Below are 24759 nucleotides of genomic sequence, written 5' to 3'. Positions count from 1 at the left end.
AGTAAATGAGACAGAAAAAATTAAAAGAAAATTTCAGATACCAGCACCAAGCAAGAAATTCCCTACAGCAAATAGTAGAACCAGCACTAATTTTCTACAGATCTAGTCTAAGCTTTCAGTTTATCATATTTTAGTGACCAGAATATTGATGGAATATGATGTAGATTATGAAAGAACAAGTTCCTACATTCTTAAGATGCCTGTATCGATTGACCACATTCGTGCAGTTTGTTATGGCAAAGTAGCACATTGTGGTGTTCCCAGTTTTTTAGGGACGTTTCTCTCTCAGATTAGTGTGGTCATACCTTAGCAATCCCTTCTGTAGGTAACATACCGATCAGAAGACCAGATCTGAGTACTAATAAAGAAAGCTGGGAGGAAAGCCTTGCATTTAAATAAGAACTAACATAGCAAGGTATTCAAGGTACCTAAATTTTTGTGCATAGAAGGTCAAGTTGACGTCAGTGCAACTGCTCAGGTGATTTAGACTAGACATGAAGTCGAGAGTCTTGTTTAACTGGAGCCCCAGGTCCTTGCTGAAGACCAGGTGCACTGGTGAGGAACAGAAAGGTATGCACCAGATTCAGAGGGACGCCTGGGACAAGGATCACAGAAAAATTTTCAAAACGCATAAAGCCATCAATATTCACTGTCACTCCATTAATCACATATTCATAAGTTAACAGTGACACAGATGATTAAAGTATTGCTCAGCCTATAAATAATAATAATAATGCAGTCAGAAAATGAAAGATGATGACAAAATCAGAATGGAGATGGTAAAAACAATCTCGGACCTAATACAGTAAAGCGTAAGCCATATAAATGAATGATAGAGGCAAACAGAAGACGTAGCGCCACAGCGTTGCTTTTGAAAATTTGGACACCTAAAACCACTTCCGTGACCTGTTTGTAATATATTCTGCCAGAACAGTAGTTTAGGAACATCAGAGCGAATTATGAACTGCAGTTTCCTTTGATAGCCTAAACAACTGGGAACTACGAAYGACTTGCCTGGGACAAGCATGCTGACAAGGGAAGAACACGAGGCAACWGCACCCAAGCAAGTCTGAAAGAGTATCTCACATTTATAAAACCATGACCAGGACAGGATCGAGCCTGAAAACTCACGCACACAACAAAACAGAGGAGAGCAGTCCCATTGACTTCAGTGGAARTATAACAGTGACCCTTGCCAAAAAACGTCCAACTTATATAATGCAGTAAAAATAACTTTCTCTTCTGTGTGCTAACGTTCTTTTCTGAAATATAATTATCCTTATGCGTAAAGCAACATCACAACAGTCGAGCAAAACCATACAGTGCACTGCTGTACCTTTGAAAACACTGGTTTAACTACTGTTGAGAATATTCATTAATAAGCAGTTTAGTGAATGGAGTGAAGGGGTGTGTGGGAAGATGAAATTAGCTGAATGCAAAGACCTGATAAACAAAAATGCTGCTACTCCGTAAAATTACAAACTTAATCAAATATGAAAAATTACCCAGCTGTATGTTTGCAATCCTAATTAAATAAATTATTCCAATATTTGTTTCATAATTGCTACGAGGACAAGAGGTTTGAAAGACTTTCCCTTCTGCGAGAAGCCTTAAAACCGCGGGGCTGAGCCACGCGCTGCTGCCTGGCGCGGACGCCGGGCGCTCCGCGCGGAGCAAGCCGCGCCGGCTCAGCAGCACGCGCCTCTCGGCCGCTTCGCCCGCGCTACGGGCACAGCCGGCGCCTTGCCGGCTGCCGAGGCTCAGACACAGGTTGAGCTCCGGGGCAAACGAGCCTCCGAAAGCTTACGCCGAGACTTACCAACCTCCTCTTTAAATTGCCAGCAAAGCTTAACTGCAAGGAGGAGGGTGTTCTGCCTGCGAACAGCATGATTTAACGTTGTAAGCCCTTGCAACTTTAAGACCTGTCTACCACGCTAACATTGCGCCAGCTAAAATTATGGGTTAAATACCACCATCTAATTTGGTCAACAGACCAAACTTTGCAAGCAGTTTTTCCAAAATGTTTAAGTTATCTTTATCACGAGTCCCCTTCTTCTTCCAGTGCCTCCTTAAGGATGCAGGGAGAGAACCTTCTTCATCAGTCATGCATTCGGCTGCTCTAAATTGGACAGTGGCTTGCATTTCCAACATCTCAAGGAATACAAAATTACATCAGTGGAAATTATCAGGGGTTAAAAATCTGGGATTTCAAACTGAATTTGTCTTCGGCAATCTTAAGTGGACTGTCAGAATTTAACATTAAGGGTGAAGCAAYTGAGTTATTTCTGCTCTCATAAGGAAATAACAACACAACTCTCTTGATTCTTATAAAACAGGCTGTCGAAGCGTAACACAACGGAGCACGGAGAGACTCGGTCGCTCTCCTCCTCCACCAGGATCCAAGCGGTGAGCACGCTGGAAAGCAGGATCTTGTTCACCATCAGCAACTATTTAAAMAGCTTTGCAGAAACAGAGATGCTTCTTACTTCCAGTACCTACGATTTTTATTACAAGAGCTGCAATCTTGATGGCAATCTTACATGCACAGACAGTGTTTTTAGCAATCATCACTATGCACTTACTCAAACCCTTTCACCTCTTCTTTAGCATTTCTGAACACAGGCTATGGAAAAGGGGAAGAGGGAAGGGAGAAAGCTATTTAGAAATGGACCAAACACCTTGTTATTTCATGATTTTCAGTTTCTTACCATCATCTTCACATTCTTCTAGAGGCTTCTGCTGTTTGTTCAGGCACCGTGGATCTAGCCAAGATGTTGTTTTTGTATTATGGCTGGAAACCAAAAATGGAAATACGACCTTTGTTAATAAACTAGAGCTGAAGTATCAGTGACATAAGAGTATATATCCTCTTTACTATTCAACAGACCTGAAGGCATACTTTCGCTTCAGAAGAAATAGAATTACAATCTGATGTTTTGCAAGCTAGCCTACAAAATCACAAGAATCTTGGCCTTGAAAGAATAAAAGTGAAAAGTAAAAAAGGTAACACATAAGAATCAGCATTAGTGCCTAGGAGACCGCATGTGAAAGCTGCAGTATCACAATATTTCCAAACTTCTGCCTGTGGTTTGCTTTTTAATTCCAGGAGCTATCTCATAAATCCTTTGTCTCCTGATGAAAAGACAGAAAAGTATTTTCCCTTCCTCCATAAAAGACACAGCGACCTTTCTCACTGCAAAAGACACTTCYGACGTTTGTTCAGATTTGACCCAAGTATTAGTCAAAAATCAAAATTTCCAAGGAAAATTTTCAATCGCACAAACAAAAATGCTCCATCAAAGCCTTTGATGGAAGCTGAACAACTTCGCTCTCAACTCTTCCTTTCGCCAAGTCCCCCGACAGTGTCACGATGCCAGTCCCAGGGGTGACGGCTGCACAATAAACAGGCTTTAAACAAATATTCAAGAAATTATTTCCTCTCAGCATTTGATTTGCATACGGAGAAAAGCGAGTAGTAAAACGCCTCCTCTTCAACTTYATGGCATCTTAGACCCGACCTGCAAAGATAACCCCCCTGCTCTCGATACCTCATATTTCTAGCTTAGCCTTTAACATCGCTTAGCAGTTTTGAGTTCCAGTATCACGCAAGGCTACTTACCTCTCCTTCCAGATCTTGGAGAGGTTTACAACCTTAAACTAAGCCTCAGCAGGAAAAGCTGCCATGAGCACTACGATCCTCTAGGAACTAACTACTGACCAGCAGACTCTGATTTTACCGGAAAAACATACAGCTGCCCTGCTTTTGGAGTGCTTAAAAAAAAGCTCCTTGTTTTACACGTTCTGTCACCCAGCCCTCCCAAGGTCGGATGAACAAACTCGTTTAATTCTCCTGCATACTTCACAGCAATTAATCACCAACTAGAAAACTGAATGGCAGAAATTTAGCAAGTCAGGCAAATTAACAGCAATAAAGCAGAGGAGTTCTGCCAACTTATAAATAAGGAAGTCTGTAGTCTATTTGAGAAAAGTGTGTGGTGGGAGGAGAGCGAGGAAATATTTGCATATTTCRTGCAACTGTCTCTCTAACCGCAAGACTCAAAACAGTGAGGTTTGCTGAGGCATAGAAAGTTTAGCTAAATACCTTCCAAATGATGCATTCAGAGGGACAGGATGATGTCAGACCCGTAGCACGGACAGCGCTACGTGCAGGATACTGAGAGGCTAGGACACTTTGGGTAACAGAAATCCCAGTGCACCACAGAAATACATCTCAAAAGCCAGACTGCTTTGGCTGCAGTCCAGCAGGATTAGTTATCTGGTGCTCAGTTCTGGCCCACTGGACCTGCGCAAGCCCAGAGACTTGCTGAACCAAAGCTCCAGAGGTGATGGTATAGACATCTTAGCCACCCTGGGTCCACACAGCTCATTAGCTTGCTCTCTTAATTTGATCAAAAGTCAAACTAAGTTGTTCCTAGGCTCAGGATGTCCCTAGAAATAACAGAATTGCATTTATTGTACGCTTCGCCTATGCTAACGCACCCTTGCACAAAATCCCCTCCCTGTGCATACGTATCCTTGAAACGGTCAGTCTGCGCTGCGGGAAAGAAAGCAGTTGGTGTGCTACCACGCTTTCAGGTCAGCCCCCAAACTATGTTATGCAGGCTGCTTTTCCACCATATATATGATTTTCCTGCAAAAAGGTTGAATTATTCAAGGCTCTCCAGTGCTGCACTGCTAAGAGACCGTACATGCATACAGAGCACAGCGGCCACGGGGTCTGATCTTAGCTTTGGGGAAATCGATGGCAGCAGCACCCCTTGCCGAAGCACCTGTTGAGAGGGATGGCGGGGGTCCACGCTGGGACATGGAAAGGAGCAACCAGCTGCCTGGGCAGCATCAACAYCCAACATCTGCCCTCCTCCAGGGAGGAAAATGGCAAGCTGGATGGGGTATTACTCAGACCGTTTAATATACATCAAAGCCAGAAAGTACTCCAAAGAACGAGGCACCCTGAGGATGCAATGAGCACCAGGATATCATGTTCAGGGTAACAAACACATTTCAGTTGCATCTGAAATGCAGCAGATAGGAATTTGCACTGTGCCTTCCTGACTTATATAAGGGAGCCGGGTGAAGTCTTTCAGGTAACTGAGAGCACCCTGAAAAAATAACCTGTCTTACTGCAGCCCTTTCCTGGCCAGGAAAGAGCTGCTGCACGCGTTCCACCCTCCCAGCCTCTCAAATCTTTCATCACTCTTTTTTGATGCGTTCTCCTGCCACTACTGCCATGGAGAAACCTTTCCTTTTAGGACTTCTCGTTGGCCCCATCCAAAAGTTCCCTCTCTAGAGCATGGGTAGGGCTGTTCCTGCCATAATCCAGCATAACTCTCCTACATGCCAGGACAAGTGTTAACCCAGGAGGTTCCTCTGTACTAACTGATCTAGTCACTGGTTTTTAGTACACAAAGAGTCTCAGTTTCCAGGATTGCATTAGACAGACCATCAAAATTAAAATCGATTCTTCACCCCTTTGTCTACTAGWGCAGCTAAAGGCTTGAGTTTCAAATGCTATTTGAATTTTAATGAATAGCTAAACCATGCAAGAAGTCTCTCCAACTAACAGGTTTCATTATATAAGTTACTCCTATCTGAATAAATATAGACGAGTATAATTAGAGATTATTATTTATAACATGAAAAATCAATATCGCCTTAAAGCTGCTGACAGCACACAACTATCAGACACAGACTGCAGAGTGCCAAGTACTTCTCCTCTTCCAAACTTACTGTTCCTGCTTTGCACTGAGCAAATCACAGGAGCACAGTGACACATCTGGGCTGTTTACTCTGACGAGAGGAGAAGACGCAAAGCCAGTCCTCCGGCTCTGCTACCACCTGAATGCGACTGGAGGGATTCCCGCTCCACAACGCACAGGGGCAGGCTCCAGGAATGAGCTCTCGCCCCTTGCAACGAGGAGCTTTCCTTCCACCCTTGAAAACMACTGGCCCATATTTTATAACTGTCTGTTGCTTTTGTAAAATGAGCAATTCCCCCCGCCTTTGAACTCTGGAGTAACTTGGATGCTAATCCAATCAGGAAACGCAAAAACACTGCGTAAACAGTAAAAAACTTTTAACTCTGCAACATAACCATATATACTAAATATTTAATACATACACACATAATGCATCCACAGAGGTTTACTTATGCCCAGAGAGAGGGAGATAAAGAAGAATTAGAACAACAAAAATGTGCTTTACTCTATAAAATAGACTTCTCCGTTCTCGGTGTAGGCCATCTCCCAGTTTTCCGGCAGAGGACCTAGGTTATCCTCAGCAGGAGGAGGTAGGTATTGAGGGAGGTTCTGAGATGGTTCCGTGGTGGGAACGTTGGTGTGGCTATCAATCACAGACAGCGGGGCTCTCTCTCGTGTGATATGCGYGTTATGCTCGTCTTGGTCACCAGACTCTGCTGTGGAATAAACAAACAAAAGTAAATTTGAAAATCACAGTATTTTTCTCCTCCCATTTGCTTCTCCAGGTTTTCCCTGGCAATTTTATTTTAAAAGGTTCTTGCTTTGTATTATGCAAGACACAGCAACAGATGAACAGAGGGCAGAGGCTCTGCAGAGTCTTTTTGCCAGCGCGGACGAGTTTGCTTTGCCCTCTCTGCCAGCCAGATCTTTGCCAGAGCAAACCAGGAACTGCGGTCAGCTACTGTTTACACTAATAGGTCCTGCTGAGCTACCAAATCTTCCAAGCTGTCTGAGGCCAAGGCTCATTGATGTAGATGACTTCAATAGGCTTCTGAGCAGGCTTACAGGTCGCTCCTGCAGTGCCAATCATGGGACAGGCATTAGGAGGCTAAAATTTCCTATTTGAAGAATGATCAAAAGGGGAAATCTTTGCAAGTGCAGAAGGTAACCAGAAGCTGAAAGTCAACAAGCTAATGGTCTCATTCAGTGCAATGTTTTCTTGAATTAAAAATGCAAGTGAATGCCAGCACTGTACCATGCGTCCACAYGTCGCTGCTCCCAATAGCCTACGTTGTCCATCTATGGAGTTTCGTTCCACTGCTCGTGACAGTATCCTTCCACTCAAACTTACTCAGSAGTATTTCACGATGTATCTGGCTCTACTCCATTTAAAGAAAGATGGTGCTTACATCCATGCAATTGAGCTGTAGCTACAAAACAACGCTGCCTATTCCCTCCATCCCTAATACCATTGGAAATGCCCCTCCAAAACTAACGTCTGTCCTCCAAAATCCTTTGCAAGGAGGTTTTGGCAGCAACTAACCAATTCTAACATTGCTCCAGTGTCTAGTAAAGGGGTTTCCAAAGATAGAAGGAAACTGTAGTAGTCCTTCCAAATCATCTGAGATGACCTGCAAGTCACCAGACCACTAGTTTCCAATACAGCCACAGGCAATACAAATCAAGCAAGCAATGCTGAGGCCAACGTCGTACTTTGCAACGTCACTACRCCGAGACTGAAAGGGCTCACAGCAAAGACCTCAGCTCTGCTCTCCAGACTGGAGATGCCTCAGCTCCTCAGTTCAAAGCCCAGGGCCTTGTTTCAGAGGATCTGTTGGCAGCAGCTCCTGTGCCACTCCCACTCTGTGTGCTCCCTCTGTGAAAGGGTGCAAAAAAGACAAGATACTGACAATTATAAACTGGGGAGAGGAAAGAAAAAGATCTAGACTATACCAGTGCCCTCAACTGTCTGCTTTCTAGCCTTCCTGCTGTGCTGTATTTTTAGGTAGATGCTGACAAGCTAAAGAAGTTGGAGCGTGAATGAATCATCGCCAGCTTAAACCGTGAGTGTAAACATGCCAAACCCTGAAAAACACAAGTCACTGACAGGTCTTCTACGGAAGTGAGAACATTTTTATATGGCTAGCACAGTTACACATGAAATAAGCGTAAGGAATCATTTTGGTATAAGAGAAATAACTCTCTTTTCTTGATTCTGTGCCCATTTAATGGAGGCAAGGGGCCAGGGTGTGATACTGTTATGATAAATTAACTGCATCTTCCAGTATTTCATCTTGTGAAGAAAAATGAGGATGACAAATGATGCTGCAATCAATTCAGGGGCACCACGCTGAATCACTTCAAGAGGAACACCTCTCATCAGAGGCAGGTAGAAAAGAGGTCAAACAGCATCTCAGWACAGCTTCCTGCCAAAAACAGATCTCGAGACTGGGGCTGAGGGAGTTGCCGTGCCATAGTACGTGAGAAACTATCCTCAGGCACAATGTTTTGTAAAGGAGCTGAAAAGCGATTTTGGTTTGGAAAAATACAATGGGTAAAACCAAAGCAGAGTACAAACCTCAAAGTCACTACGTAGTTTGGTCCTGCAAGGGGGGTCCGGTCTGGGAACCTACCAGGCCAAATACCAAATAGTCTGTGATCACAACTGGACCGGCTCTGAGTATAATGATGATGAATAYGGCCAGGGCCACAAAGGCCTACCTCTCAGTCTAAATCCTTTTAAAGCTCTGTCTGGCGGTTAGAACCACGACTGTACTAGGAAGTAATTGCACGATAGCTGGTACAATTCATCTGAGGCTGAAACGGAAAATTATTATGGTAGTGGGAAGCAACCAGAASATGAAGAGCCAACACTGCCTGAATTCCCATCTCCAGTCTTTCACCAACCTGCTATATTGGTACAAATCCCCAGGGACTAAGTGCCCACAATACTAGCACCCACAGCAACCAGCTGTGAAAGGCTTGAAGGTGCGATAGTGCTGCTTGCTAAGTACCTACCTCATACAGAGCTAGGAAGATGGATTCAGTGCTCAAAAACTGAGCTAAGTAAAGCTCTGTCAAAGCAGTARGAAATTCTGGGTTGGCAGACAGAGAAGAGCTCCTGCTCCTTGGAGTTTCAGGTATCTCCTGCTGATTTTTGTGGAAACTCAACAGATCTCTGAAACATGCTCAGAAACAAACTTCAAATCTGCCTGCGCACAACCCTTGACTTCAGACCGCAAAAGCTGCCAGTGACCTTAAAGCCAATGCGTGAGTGGGAGTGAGATTTATGTTCAGGCAGAAGGATAGCATGGGAAGGAGCACAGGTCTTCAGCAAAATAGCGAGCTTGCATCCCACTTCAGCCCTCCTCCCCACAGCAAGCTGCCTTCAGTTTGCCGGAAGGTACCTTGGAGAAAGAGGATGGAGTCGCTGGATGTGCTGGCTCTCTCTAGGGGTGAGGAAGGGGAAAGGACGGCAACATATTTTGTAAGGAGCAAAAAGCAAAAAATCATTTCAAACGTTCGTGTGTCCTTTGACATCGTAAGTCTTTACGTGCTTCTTTTTGATAAAAACCTCTGCATTTGCCAGCAACCGAACAATTAACTCGGAGTACAAGGGGATGTAGAAGTGTTATCCATAATTTCTACCAGACATCATTCCACCATTCTGCACTTAAACTTCTGTCATTTGTCTCAATGGAGTAATTTAGATCTACATTAGAGAAACTGAAAGCAGAATTTGGCTGACTGTACAACAGACAATCTTTGAAAGAACATGAATGCACCCTTAATGACAAAAGTGCATACTACCAGAGAATATCTGTTAAAAAGTCTCAATTATTCTTCACAGTAAAGATGCCTACTCAGAAACCCAGCAGTTTCCAGTGCTAGAGGACTTCAAGATGTAACACTGTAAAGTGTTTCCCCCCCAAAAAAAGAAAGAAACAAATTTCATTTGTACATATTCCTTCTCAAATTCTGCCCATCACTAACAACAGCTACCCAGAAGAAAAAGAAAGAAAGAAAGAAAAAAAGCAGCAAGCAACTAATGGATTTGAGGTTTTTTTCAGATTTTTATCTTCCAGCCCAGTCTGGCATAGCCTTCTTAGAAGACACAACTGTTCATGTGATTGTCAATATCAGGACACCTGCCATCCAGGTGCTGTGGGTCTTTTTTTTTCTTCTTCCACAGAATTGAAAGTTTTGAAGGAAATCTATTAAAGAAACAAAACAACCCCCCAAAAAACTGAACTCCAAAACCCTTCCCCACCACGCGGCCTGTCTTACAGGCTGCAATAATATGGGTTTACCTGTGAAGCTACTGCTCATTTCAGGTACATCATCCTCTTCCTCATTCTCCGTGTGCACTATGCCAGCATTTTGCATATCATTGTAGGACTTGGTCCGCTTTGGAGTCGACTGCTTGGAGCCGGGCGGCAGGTTTTGCAGTGCATCGATGGAAGTCACTTTCCCACTGACGGGCTGGCTCGGAGGCTTGGGCGTTCCATAATAGTTACCTAGGCAATAAAAGCGCATTTGCATGTTCAAAAGCGAGCAGTTTCTAGCAGCAAAATTCCTATTTTATTTTCTTTCCAGTCCCATCAAAATCTCTGCCTCTCCCTACAAAGAAATAGATAAACTTACACATGCCCTTCCCGTTTTTTTTCAAGGCATATTTCATCTCGAGAGCGGGCACGGAAATGTGTCGTGCCTTTTAAGCTATTCTTGTTGAATCTAAAAGGAGAAGCAAGGGTTGCATTGTTTAGGTGCACTCAGCGTACAAGGGCTAAAACAAAAGGCAGCCGCGGTGAATAGCAAAACTTCATCTCGTTACATCTGAATTTCAATTAGTAGCCTTTTTTACGTGCATGCACCCACACAATGCTTTGGCAGATCTGGAGTGAGCCCTGCAGAAAATAAAAAATTCATGACTGCTATCACCCAGAGAAGTGATGAAAGCTCGATGGCCTGCTTTAATACACAGGTTCTTTGCGGGTGTTGCATTTAAAAAAACAAAAACTAGTCTCTCCCTGAAAGAAAACTTTGTCAAAGGAAAGAAAGGGAAAGCTACCACGTGGCACTTGCTTTCTTCAAAGAGGAAATTCAGYAGTTGGGGTCAGCTTGGGTAGAAGTGAACAACCAGCTCTTAAAGGAAAAGTCTGAGGGACAAAGACACACCCGCATTTACACCAACAAACAGCTCCTGCAGCTGTCACCAGAGGTTGCACAYGCAGCAGCAAAAAGCTCTGGGGACTCTCTGCTGCTGTTCTATCGCCAGTGGAAGAAACGCAGAACAAGTGCAGGTCACTCAAGCCAGTGTATTGCATGGGGGTATTTCAGGGTTTCCATTCCACTTCACAACACGTTAGCACTTGACTTGCATTGAAACTACAAATAGGAGCCAGAGGCCTCGGACTGGTTCCCCCATCTCAGAGCATTACAATGACATACGATATGCAAGAGTTTTACAAGAAAATTCACGTCTATTATAAAATCAACATTTATCCAGATGTTCCCTTTCAAGAGTTGTCATATATTCTTGTTTGCCACCTTCAAACTCCAAAAATGGACTTTAATATTCTCCCTATACTCTCTGGGACACCGCAGTATAAAAGATTGATCTCAGTCTGCACCACCTTTCCCTCCCGCATAACTGTGTACAAASATACGTGGGTATGCACACACAGAGCTTCAGCTCCAGTGCGAAACTCTTCTCTAAGATCCACACGTAAGAGTCGATTACATTCTTAGATCTATCTCCATAGGTTAAGAATAACATGAAAGCACGAGAGTTTCTCGGTGTTTTCAACGTGTAATGACATCATATTTTTATTACCTGCAGATGTTGATRCAGACTCAAGTTCAAAATGACATGCACTGATTTTAGTTCACAAAAACTGGCYGCATGTCAAACCCATTTCGCTGGCTGACCTGCCCTTCCTGCCAGGGCATCCGCATCCCTTACAGCCGTGATGCTGCAGGTGTTGCCAGTGCTGGGGCAAGGCTGCGTGGAGCCGCACATGCTCCAGCGCTTGCAGGTCTCAATYGCCAGCCCTAGGATGTCTCTGGACACACCAGGAATGAGGGAGATGGAAACCGCCTTGGCTCCAGCTGGCACCGCGGGAAGGACAGTTTGGACACGCATTGCCATCTTACCCCTCACTGATGACTTCCAAGGAGAGAAAACACCTTTTTCCCAGAGCTGGGCCTCGAGAAGCTGGAGGAGCTCCTCTCTGCAAGCTTTCACAGCCCGAGTGCTAGGACAGCAACACGTGCAGGCTTGTCTTAACAAGGTGTGTTCAAGTCTGTACACAACGTCGTGGATTCAGCTCCATAAGAGCAGCGACACCCTGCAACGCTTTCATCTTCTGCTCATCATTTCAGAATCTTAAATGTACATTGATGCATAATTTATAGCAAGAAGGAAATTGCTTCTTCTGGAAAGAGCTTCTAATGGGGATGGAGGCTTCTAAAGCAGGTTGCAGTCTCTGCTAGAGAAATGATTCTTATGCTCTACATACTGCAAATGTATTTTGTATAAAATGAGGAGGAAATGGGAGAGAGTGCGAGGGCAAAAATACAAAGGTGGGGCATAAAAAACAATTTATCTCAATTTCATCCAATCTTCTTTTGCATTTCTCCAGAAGAATGCTACTACTTTGGGTTTTTTCCTTTTTTTGTTCCTTTTTAAAACATGTGTTTTATAAGGATGTTAATACTCAACGCACATATCTACATCTTTGTGAGATACATGACTGCAGCTTTTTATCCATAGCTCTGAACACCAGTATTTTGTGTGAAATATATCTTAGGTATGTTGTAAATGGCTAAGTTCAGAAGTCTGCAATGGATGCAACCCAGCGAGCGGAAGGGATGTAGGCACGTGGCCAGCGTGCTTTCCCCCCCTTAGATAAGGGGGGAGCACAGACGTCACAACCCCTCCTCCAGGGTTTTCTCCTTAGGAAGAAAGCTATGATGATATCTTTGAGTTTGCTCTTTTTCAGTTCTTCTAGCATCAAGCAAGGCTGGATTCCCCCTCACAGTCCCCGGATTAAAAATAATAATAAAAAAAAAAAAACAGAAAACCTTGCTCAGAACAAAATTGTTAAAAGGCCTCCCTAAAGCAAACACCCCAGCTCATGATGAAGAACTGTAAAAGTAAGCTCAGCCCTGAACTTTCAASCATCAATCTGTCAATATTTATGGAAAAAAAAAATCTATATAAATACGCTTTTACTGTGTTTCGTGAACAACTTGTAAGCCTAAAGAAGGGGCCAACTTCGTAGCCAGTTCGATTTGTACTGAATATCCAATCAGCTCTAATTATTAACAGCACATTACACATCCATACACAACCATCTGTCATCGTGAAGGGTCCCAACGCATTTCACAAACTCATCGCAATTATGGCAGCGTGGCCCGGGGCGCGGAGCTCCCACCACTGCTCAGGTGAAGCTCTGCAAACCTGCCGGGGACAGTGCCCACCGTGTGAGAGCTGGAAAAGAGCAACTCGTCCCCCAGACGGAAGAAGTTATTTTGAGCCAGACCCAAAAAATCTCAAATTTTCTGTGAAAATCCCAAATCTGAATCATCTAACATGTCAGAAACTGTACGTTTTTCCGACTCCTGCAGAAACTGTTCCCAAACCTTATCCTCTTCTCATTCACATTTGGACACTACCTACAGTAATTTAATTAGTATCTAATAACRATGCATTCGCTCAACAGATGCACATACCATAACTAAATTCCTTGTCATCACCTTCCACTAACCCTCATTTTATCCGGTCCCTTGGTACTTAAATTTATTTAACCATGACTGAGTTTTGATGGGAGCTTGTGCAGCAAAGAGCGTGACTTGATCCATGCTCTGTAAAGCATCASTCAGGGGAGGGCATAAAAATACCAATAACAATGAAAAAAAACAGAACAGCTATTTGGAGCTGACTTCTTTTCACCTCCTTATCTGAAAGCATGGGGAGTTTACGCATTTTAGTATCGCGCACGGTAATTAGAACGCGGCAACAGCTAATCACACAAGACTTCCCGTCCTCTTAGTGCTTCTTCCTCCGTCAAGCGGCGCGATAWTCCACGAGCGCGATGTATGGCAGCTCCTGCCCTGTCCTGCAGCTCGTGAACTCAAACAAACATTTTATGAGCCCAGGAGCAATGAAAAAAATCTGTCTTGCAATATTTCAAAGTAGCGACAAAATGTTCCCACCAAAAACAACRCTCCCCTGAAGGGCAGCAAGCTTCTCAGGCCCCCTCCTATTGCTTGTTTCTGGGACCAGGAATCTGATACTTAATTCACAAAAATATGCCAAGCAGCTGCTCCCTTAAAGTCTCACCTCGGCGGGAAGCAGAGCTGGGACTGGGAGTGCAGTTGTCTCACAAGAAAGTACTGGGCAAGAAGCTCCCAGYGCTTCTACGTTCACTGACTCCTGCTGGGAGGTGTAATACCGCAATCATTAAAAAAGCCCTCAAACCCCTCCGTGCGGCACGGAGGACCCTGCATCCAYGCAAAGYGTACCTGATCTTCGAGGCTCCAACRCTCTRCGTTCACAAGGCTCTCAGTATTCACTCRTGCTTTACAACGGGTCTGCAATGTCCTGTGCTCATGCAAAGGGGCATTCGGGCAAAGAGACTTGGAAATAAGCAGCAAAATTAAGCAAGGCCTCGACATGAAGGCTCCAAGTGTAATTAGTAATATAATTGGGTTTTCTTCCTGARATGCAGCTCTTCTTCCCGCACTCCACAAGAACCCAAACGTTTGGCCTTTAATTTCAGCAGCAGAGCCTCTGCCCACCTACGGCCAGCACGGGCGCTCGAGTCTGATTAGCAGCGGAGGAGCCGATTCCCAGGMGCAGAGCGTCTGCTCCCGCGTGGCGCCCGTTCCCTTCCCAGATCCTAGTTTGCTCCAGATTTCCGCGTTCAGCTGACAGATCTGGCTGCTGTCTGCGGGATGCACCTAGCTGCAGCTGCACATTGATTAGCAATTGCCTGCAGGAAATTCAGAGTATCCAGGCAACCGGGAGGCGGCCGCGGCTACAGCAGCTGGATTGGGAAGCAAAACACAGGCAGCCAGGGAGAGCTCAGAGAGAAGAACCTCTTGCCTATGCAAATCCAACCTGCTGCAAACAGCAGATCTTCTGTCAACTTTGTGGCAACTGAGAATGGGGTTAACTAAAAGATCAGTCAGGATTTTTTTTATTATTATTATTTAAAATTAGCCAGAATGTTGCAATATGCAAATTTCAATTTGTATCTGAAATCTAACGTGCAAACACACCAGAATTAGTACCCTTATAGGCAATGGCAGCGTAGCACAAAAATCTCCTGCAGATCAAGTTCAGTCTGATTTATCCTGATTTCTCCTGTACTGAGATATCAACAGCTATTGCCACATGGCTTTTGTTAACACATGTGTCCAGCTAGGTGCAAACACGTTTAATGCRTGAAAAAGTCTAACAACTTTAAATGAAGTAAGGATACTTAAAGTAGCGTGTAAGAAGTAAGATCTTGGTGACATGAGAATGAGATGACTATGTAAGCTCAGGGTGTTTCTTGAGCTCAGCTATAATATTAGAGTATCTATTAAACATGAAAATGCATTAAAAACATAGGGAACATGAATATACGTGTGTTTGTACATGGTATCTACAGAGAACACAGAGAAAGTAGCTGGAACACACCACATCCAGCACAAAGCTACAGCAATCAAGAAAAACACACTTGCACCCCCACCACGAGGCAATGTCCCATTAACATCTTGCCCCCTGAAAGGCAGGCGCAGCCGTGGCCCCGCTCCCCGCACGTGCGTGCTCTGCCGTCGGTGCTGCCACTGAGATTTGGCCCCCTACGCGAGCCAGAGGGGACATGTTGGCCCTGCGGAGCAGCTTCCCCGGCATCCCTGACCCTGGCACATGGGACCACGCTCACTTGCTCCTTTCCTGCTCCCTCAYTGGCACCTGCCAAGTAGAAGAGTGGAGAACACGAGTGCTCTTAGACATCCCAACCTCTCCTTGCCATCCTTTGGTGTCAAGARTCAGTGCTCTTCTGTGATGCTCTTAACATGTTCGCATCTCAYACTCTGAAGAGTTTTAAGGGGAATTAATCAGGTGGAGTTGGATAGCATACAGCAGCCAATTGCAGCGTGGCTGCTGCAGAGAAGATGTGGTTGACCAGCAGCTGCCAGGAGAAGTGTAGCTAATCCCAGAGTCTTCTGCACGTCTGGCACTGAGCAACAACGCCAAAGTGTGCCTGGCTGCTATCCATCAGCTGGTTACTGAGGGCATCCTCCATCAACCAGCATATCAGCCTGTGGTTACAGAATTAATAATAGCTTGAAATGACCTGAAGTCTAGCTTAAGAAATAACCARCTGACTCGCAAGTTATGCTCCTTTTTGTCACACGTGTTTGGGAGCAACCTCTACCCCCAATGTTCGTGTGTTTTAAGATAAATCAAGAAACCGTGAAAAGCAAGACTGCCAATGAATAGTTGCAGACAGATTTCACATCAGAAAACTTCTTATTGAAAGCATGCACAAAGAAGCCAATCAGAAATTCAAAATAGGAGAAGTTTATAGGAAACTCAATGTCACTTGAAAAAGTTGTCAGATACTTGCATAGTTGCTTTTAAAGAAAAATAGTTACTCAGCTGCCATTCCTGTTCTTTGCAGAATGTTGTTACCAAACGATATATGACAATATAACAATGCTCGTGTTTAACACTGATAACTATGCACATACACAAAAATGTGTTTTCTTTCCTTCTTATCAGTAGCTAAAAAAGAACCAAAAACCAAAACATAACCCTCAAAGGTAGAACGGGGTCTTTCCATAGGGCAMAGATGTTAAGAAGTGGAGACTCGACATGATACATTGCAATGGCACTCAAGGAGTCATCATGATTTATTGAGTCAATCTGTAGCATAGAGACATTAATAAGCGGATCTTATCTTATTAAGCGGAACATGTTGTCCCACTGCCTGGGCACCCACAGCATCTGCCACTCCTGTTCTCCCAGTCTTCCTGTCTATGTTTTTGCCTGCCATGGACACAGCACTCATTTCAAGGTTGCACCAAGCTGGTGAGACCCACAGACTACAGAAACACCAGAAAAGCAGCAACAAAAAAAAAAGTTGCTAACAAAAGATGGGAGAGCAGGGCTAACGCAGATAAACCCAAGTGGAACTAGCACATCAGATAAATTAGGCTAAAGACATCTTGATTTGAAGCATATTGCCAAATACACCTCTGTACTTCAACTGAAATTCTAAACGCACTGTTAGGGTAATTTATTGTACTCATTAAATACCACAATCAGAGACTCTGTCTACAGTAGCCAATTTTATACGTTTTAAAAATGTTAGCAAGTCACCCCATTACATCTTAGTCATGAGACTAATGCAGATTACTTATTACTCCTCTTGGCAATCACATAACACTTGTCCTGAGAATGAAAGATGATGCCTTGACAATAATACTCTAAAACGTAATAACCCTTCACATGTTATAAAGTGCAGCACTTTTTCTCCGGAGGATCATTGAGTGCTGCRCAGGCAATCATTAACACAGCCTGGCCAGACCCCAGCGACACGGAGCCATCCCCATGCAAAATTCGGCCACTGCGCTCATCCCCCTGCGCGTTTCCGCGCGGTGCCCACCTTAACCGGGAACACGCAGCACAGCCGTCTGAAACACCGTCGCTTCCACACACCCCCCTCGTATTTGTAATAGAAGATAACTGCAGGCACAGGGTATCTGCTGAAATTTTAATGAAGAGAGAAGTAACAGTTGTTTTAATATTCTCCAGGCCAGGAACCCAAAGTATAAGGCAGTTACCTGATTTGCCCCAAGCCATTCAGCAAGCTGTGAAAGAAATGGGAATAAAATCTAGAAGTGCTCTCTGCTCAAAACAGCACTCCCCTGGGGTCCCTGCCAGAGCCCACAATTCAAATGCAAAAGTAATTGCTGAATAATTAGTAACCTACACAATTACTTTCATGCATCCATCAGTATTTTATGCCCTGAAGGATCAGTCAATAAATGCCTGCGATTATAATGATTATGCTTCCCTATCTACCAGAAGGCCCAAATAATGCTCGCTCTAAAAAGATTTTTCCTTCCTAATGAATATTGTCAACTGGAACGACTAACTAGTTTGAGCGTGTCACATCCAGCTTTACCAGCAGGCAGGTGATGCAAAAAGCACCAGTTCTGGAGCAACATCACAGTTGTAGGCAGGTCCTTCAGTGCTCAAGCATCAGCTYCTGGAATCGTGTGACCATATGAAAATTTAGCTCTCAATAGGGGAAAAAGGGGGGAAAGATCTAGCCTTTACCATTGAAAAGCAGCRTCTTAAAATAATAACAACAACAAAGTAACTTCAGCTTGCAGTTTCTCTTTGCAATTGCAGCACTTCCAAAACAGGTTTTTCTTTCAAAAGCTGATCTACTCTCCCACTACTTTGGGGTTCCAACTGTTCTCTGCTGTTTGTTCTTTATTCTTTCCAAATCAATTGTATCTATATCAGCAGCAGTTTTGAAGGCTCCTTATTTTCTAATCCCTTTCCCCTGAAGATCTCAGTAAGTTTTATTAAAAAAATGCTCAGTATTGCATCTTTTCACACCAGGTTTTTCCCAATGCTAGTGCTAGCACCTGGGTGGCTTTATGCCTTCAAAAGGCAACCAAATAGCAGCTGCTAAAATCAGAACTTTATTGTGATTGTTTTGCTCAGAGTTTCTCACAAGCTGCTGAAACACAGTATAGAAACAGAGAGCAAACACCCACCTCCCCCAGTCACACGCAGRCTTTCAGAAGTAAAGAGCCAGAAGGAATCCCAAGAAACCACCCTGAAGTCCAAACTACCACAACTTCCTTGAGCCACCTGAGCTCTTAGCTCCTGGCCACACAAAACTCTCCTTCTGCAGCTCGTAAAATCACAAATACTGGGAATACCRAGACCTTCTCAAGAGGTGCTTTTTCCCAGCAGGATCACTGTATCCAGACTGACCTCACTATCCTATCCAACCTCTGTTTTTCTGGGCCATAGTTGAAGCCGATTGTGTCCTTCCTCCTTCCTTCCCCCAGATATGAAATGTTTCTGCCTCACTGTGGCCATCACGAGTCTGTAAGCTCTGGTCATCTCATCCAATTCCACAAAACCATGGGGTTAATGCGAGGTGGCAGAGGTTTCCCATTTAACGTTACCACTCTYCATTTTACAGCATTCCCCTTCCTTCATCTCTAAATTGCCTAATTACATTGCAACCGAAGGTAATCTCACCTTTGGAACTGTTTGACTCCCACTCAGTACAATAAGCAGTATTATTAATAATAGAAGCTAAGCATTAAAGCTATTATTTTATTGTTCTCCAGAGAGAAATAGTAGAATATTTCCCTTTTGCTGAGTTCCATACCCCCAGATTAGAATGAGGTATCACTGGCAGGGGCAGAAGTATAATCAGCTTCATCATGATAGTACATTAAAAAAATAACCAGCAAAATATAGCTTAAAACAAACCAAAATTAAAGTCACCTCAGAATATAAAGCTAGGCAATAACAAAGACTTAGACAGTAGAAGTCTAACTTTCTGGTCTCTGGTTTTTGGAAGATTTTTTTTCCCAAAATTGCTGGTTATTGCAGCATTGAATTACACTACATTCCAAGATACAATCAAGATCAACATTGTCTTGATCAATACGCTGAAAAATAAGATTCTCCAAAGTAGCACAACAAAGTCATTAAAGAAATCTCAGAAGGCAGCAAAATCATTTCTTGAAGGTAAAAGTGAAAAATGAACATTATTTATTTCACATTACAATCAAAGAGTAATGTGTCTTGATGCATATGTGCACACATGCATCACTATTATTTTCTGTATTCTTATTGACTTTTCCTTCTGTAGAGCAGCTTTCCAGAACCACTGTGCCCCAACGTCACCAATGTCAATAAGGAAAATGGCTTCTCAGCACTTCTGAAAAATTAGTCCCTCAAAATTCAGACACTTCTATCACTCCCAGAAATGAAATGCCCATTAGACCCATGAGAAATCAACCTCATCTTCAGAAACTGAGAAGGGCAACCCAGGAAATCTGAACCGTTTAGCTGGCACTGCATATAACCACATAAGCAATGAAATGACCATGTTATAACTGCCCCAGATGAGCACAGCGCCTCCTGAAAGCGAATCCTCAGCGTGTCCCAGGAGCCGTCGGAGACGGCTACCCATTTTGCCATTGCAAGGGGGAAGGTCACGAGAACAAATAGGATCAGGGAGTAATGGCGAGAATAAATCAGCTGATTTAGTTCGAGCACCACAACAGAGAAAACTAATTTAGTGTTATAATTAGAAACACGGAGAGGGAAAAGCTCATTTTGGAGAAGTGCTGCTGCTGGAATGGTAGCAATGGTGCTGATGGAGCTAATCAACTCAGAGGTGGAAGAGTGAAACCAAATTATACATTTGGCGTCTTCATGCAAACCCAGTTTGACATCACAATTGTCTGTAGTTGGGAATAAGCGCAAGGTTTAAAGGTGACCTCAGAAAAAGTTACAAGAAGTAGACAAAAAAAAAAGTAAGAATTTCAGGACTTCTTTTTATAGCCTAAAATCAAAACCACATYACAATCTTTTTTGTCCATACTTAATGATGACTTAATGATGACTTTTCAAAAACTATCAACTATTTGGGTGCAGTCTGGATTTTTTTAAAAAATATATTTCATGTTTCTTATGAAAGGCTGCAAGTATTAGGCTTTTTCAATACCTCATAATTAAGACAAGATCCACGTCACTTCTTGCAAATGGAAATATGATGTGCATGAACTGGACTGGAAGGACTTCCAAAATTGTAATATGATTCTTCTAACTGGCTTCTCAGAGAGATACATTTAAATGTTCTCAAGAAAGAAAAACATTCCAGAAGAAATTTTTAATTATAATGAGGTATAGACTGCAGGTTTAGTTACACAATGCATTTKCTTGGGAGGCAAAGCCACCTTTTCCTTGCTCTCCCCACAGTGATATTCCACTGCCCCCTAGTTATATCAATGCTACTGTTTGCAAAGCTATGCTGTAAAAAAAAGATCATTAAATGATCCAAGTTAGAAGTAATTATCCAAGGTGGGGGGGAGCAAAGTCAGAAGCAGTGTGTCACGTAGCTGCATCATGAGACACAGTTGCACGATGAAGGATGAACACAGGGAAAATAAAGGGAAAACAGAGACAGCAGGAGAAAGCAGTCCTTACCTTCATAAGTTCCTACTTCCAGAAGGGTCCCACTTCGCTCCAACTCCAGAAACTCCTGCACAGTCAGAAAGTTATAGTCCACACCAGGCACTTCTCCTTCTCTTGGAGGGCGAGTTGTGCCTGAAAGGAAAATCCAGCATCTTAATAAAGTTATTTTCTTATCAAGAGGTAGAAGGGACAATAAAACTAAAAAGATTATTCTAAAGATGTAATAACATCTGTAAAATATAATTTGGTGAGTAACACAGAAAGCAATGTCAAAAGAGTGGGAGTTAGGAGGTCCACATAAAAAAAAAAAAAAAAACACACCACAACACATACATAGATCACAGTTTTAGCTGGCTTTATCAGTTGTTTCAGCCTACCACATTGTTTGGATATTCCCAAAAAGGCTCTCTTGCAAAGAGGTCTCTTGGATCACATGCAGAAAGACAGCTGGAGGAATTCAGTGCCTGCCAGCAATTGCCTTCCCATCATTAGCACAGTCACACTTCTATTTTAGTAAAATAGCACTGTGTATTCTTAGATAAAACAATTTCTTTCTAGTTTCTATTATTTCTGTATCACTATCTCATCAACTGTTTTTTCACATCATAGACAAAGATCTTTCCTCCCTTGTTTTTTCCCATTACCTAACCTGTATTTAACCTATTACTCCTCAGCAGCATTAACAAGTACCACAAGACAGTTTTGATACACAACATTACGCCGTTCACGTACATCCACTAAAGCCGCAACCTACAAACTCTTCTCGTAGAAGTTCACCTATAAGTTTAATTCAGTTTAAGAAAAAGTCCTTCTTTCGCATCATAATTCAAACTGAACCTCTCTCTTCTGCTAATATTTGACAATTTAAATAGTGTCCATGGAGAACTGGGCTCTGGTCACTGCTACCCTGCCAGCTCTGAAACTTTTCTCCCTCCTGGCCAATTTATAGCCCTTTGGTGCACAGTGTAAGATGACTCSTTCCATGACTTTTTGCTGAGATGGCTTAGGCCACTGCATTTTAGGTCACTGAGCACAGCTTAATTGATTAGGATCAACTTCTGTTCAATAGTCTTTATTTTCCRTGACTTCAGAGGCTAGGAGATGGTTGAATTCTCTGCACCCAAGATTAAATATAAATGACAGACTTACAGRTAGTTCAGGAGACTGAACTTTAGAAGAAAGAGTAGCTTCAGAGGGTTGGAGGAGTGCGAGTGCTGTGGCCACAACCTATCTGCCAGCTTTGGAATAACTTTAAAGATGTGGAGGCCATACCTAATATTTAATGAAGCATGGTTTTTCACTTCAGTGGGACTCTCAGGCCCCTAGGCAGTACCTCCTCAACACATACAATTTCTTAAACTCTCCATAAAAGGACTGAAGAAAGTATAAAGAAGTTGAGCTTCTGGAAACTAATTGAGAAGATTTCAGCTCTCAGAAGTTGCGAGGCATTAATTTACCATGCCTCCATCTGACAAATGTTTTTCTCAAGTACCAGGGAAGCGAAAAGTCTGCTTATGACCAGCTCACATGAGCAACTGCTCAAGAGGTCAGTCTCAACAGTGAGACCCTTGAAATACCCTCACTAGATTTCCCCCAYAGGCACCCACTTTCTCCAACGTCCTCTGTGTCTTCTTCCAAAACAGGAATACTTTCTCTTTTATTATTAACGCTACAAACTCCTGTGCTTTTGCTCTCCATCTTTTTCTTGGATCTGTGCGAATGAGTGAAGGGAGAAGAAGCAGCAAAATGGAGATGGCAATAGATATCTATTAGCACAATTACTCTTTGCTGTTTGAGAAGATTCAATTTTGCTTTCTTTGTATTCTTGGCTTCTTACAGTGAGAGTACAGCAACTTTCACTGGGTAGTTTGTAACAGAGGTCAGATACCTTTCACAGATCCAGACCAGAAAAATCCTGGGACTGCACTGTGTGCCCCTGGACCTGCATTTCCCTCTCAAGGAAGGCAGGGCCTGCTTGGCACACCAGGAGCATGCACGCACGCACGCACCCAGCGGTGTGACAAACACTCCCAGTCCACACTGCTGTGTGGGTTTGGGCTGCAACGACCATCATCRTGGCATCGGGGCTCTGCCATCCCTGTCAGCTTTCCCTAACCCCAGGGGAGGAAAGGAGGAAGAGGAATGACAAGCCCCTGCAACAAGTGTGCCCAAGGATGCGCTCCAGCCATCCCAAGCCTGCAGCACAGGAGAAGTGAGGATTAGAGCCTGTAGCGCTCCTCATCCAATGCACCTGCCAAACGTCACCCCGAGCCATTCGGCACGTGAGCCGAATCACAAAGACTGGGACATACTTCTAATAACTGACAACACACGTGCCTGAGACACAAAGATTAGGGAACTTCAGGATTCATTTTACTTATCTTCTAAGGCTCTCTCCTTTTCTTTATCTGTATCTTCCCACAGAGAGTATTTATTAATCTTTTTTTTTTCCTTCTGAATTTTTATAGTGGTGAAACCACAGTCAGCGGTTTACTAGTGCTGGCTGCCTATTTGACATGACAATTATATCTCTGCCATAATTCCTCTGAGCCATTTTAATGGATCTATTTGTTTCATCTCAGTGTTCTTAATTTCCTGAATATGTTCAAGTCGAAAACTCGCAGATGTGCTTGCTATCAGCACGCTTGCCTGCAACGCACACTGAATGCATTAGAAACGCCAAGCTGTGGCACAACAGAAAAACATTACATCACGGAGATAACATTTGTCACCTCACGTCGGTCTCCRGCAACGAACGGAGGAGAAATAAAAACAACGCTGGTTTGGATATCTTATCTGGGAGAAGGTGAAAAACCCAACAACTTTCCATGTTGCTGTCTAGAGCCAAGATTGCTTGCAGATGCTGAGGCTGTTATCCGGCCTCGCATCCGAGCGAGCGTTGCCGACCGCGTCTCGGAGAGGCAGGGGGAAGGGAGAAGCCGCCTCCGTTTTTCTTGCAGCAGAATGACAGGCTGCCGGCTGGACACACGCCTGGCAGATGGCATTTCAAAGAGTTTGCACGAACCATCTGGGATGTGTACAATGATTACAAACCACACTTACAACAAAGCCAGAAGGGCCGCCTCGCCGGGGGGGCCGGGGGAGAGGGCGGCAGGAAAGAAAGGGCAAAAGAAAAGAAAAGCAAAGAGGYGCATAAGCAAACGCGGCTCCTTTTCTCAAGGACGGGATGCTAAAAATAAGCAGCATCCTCCAGCCCAAGCTCTTCCACGGCCTCAACCAACTGCCCGGCTACTGGGCAGCATGTGCACTCTGCCGGGCTGCACGCTACCACTGGAGCGTTCTGTTGATAAACCTGGAACTGTAATTAAGTCTCCTGGCATTAATGTGATTTAATTACGTGTAACRCACAGCCTTTTCTCCCGCTCCCCACTTTAAAGTGCATTTCAGTATCCTTAGCCTGCAATGGCCATCACTGAAGGAGAGGTCCACGGAGCTGRCTGTACACTTTATCAGAACTAATAGCAAATTATACCAGTGCTAATGGCAGAAATTAATTGAACACGATGAATTCTGTCGACAGCTCAAACAGTAGTTTTATATTCCATTAGAAAAGGGAAGCCAATTGTATTTGAATACGTTAACCTGCCTGCCATGTTTGCATTGAAATATTAAGTGGCATCAAATCTTATTGCCATTAGGTAGCAATTTAGCTAATTAATCTGAGCTATGTCCTACTGCGTGACTGGCTCAGAATTGCTAATGCTACAACAAGAAGGAACAGGAGGAGAAACCGAGCGGTTACTGACCCCTTCTTCATGTGGTTGGCAAACTTCCCCTACA

General features: G+C 43.6%; 1 protein-coding gene across 1 annotated transcript in view; it reads right to left on the bottom strand.

The window, feature by feature from the left end:
* Positions 1–24759, bottom strand: part of MAGI1 (membrane associated guanylate kinase, WW and PDZ domain containing 1) — a 332618-nt gene that overhangs the window by 65917 nt on the left and 241942 nt on the right. Inside the window, exons 3-6 of the mRNA XM_085300010.1 lie at positions 20971–21090; positions 10028–10234; positions 6223–6433; positions 2709–2791 (exon numbers count right to left, since the gene is read on the bottom strand). Coding sequence (XP_085156136.1) covers positions 2709–2791; positions 6223–6433; positions 10028–10234; positions 20971–21090 — 621 coding nt within the window. The remainder of the gene's footprint in view (positions 1–2708; positions 2792–6222; positions 6434–10027; positions 10235–20970; positions 21091–24759) is intronic.

This window comes from Rhea americana, unplaced genomic scaffold (genome assembly GCF_003343005.1).
Source record: "Rhea americana isolate MKP2758 unplaced genomic scaffold, rheAme1 scaffold_16, whole genome shotgun sequence".
Taxonomy (NCBI): Eukaryota; Metazoa; Chordata; class Aves; order Rheiformes; family Rheidae; genus Rhea; species Rhea americana.
Note: the sequence above shows the minus strand (reverse complement) of the source record. Positions and strands in the feature narration are given on the sequence as shown.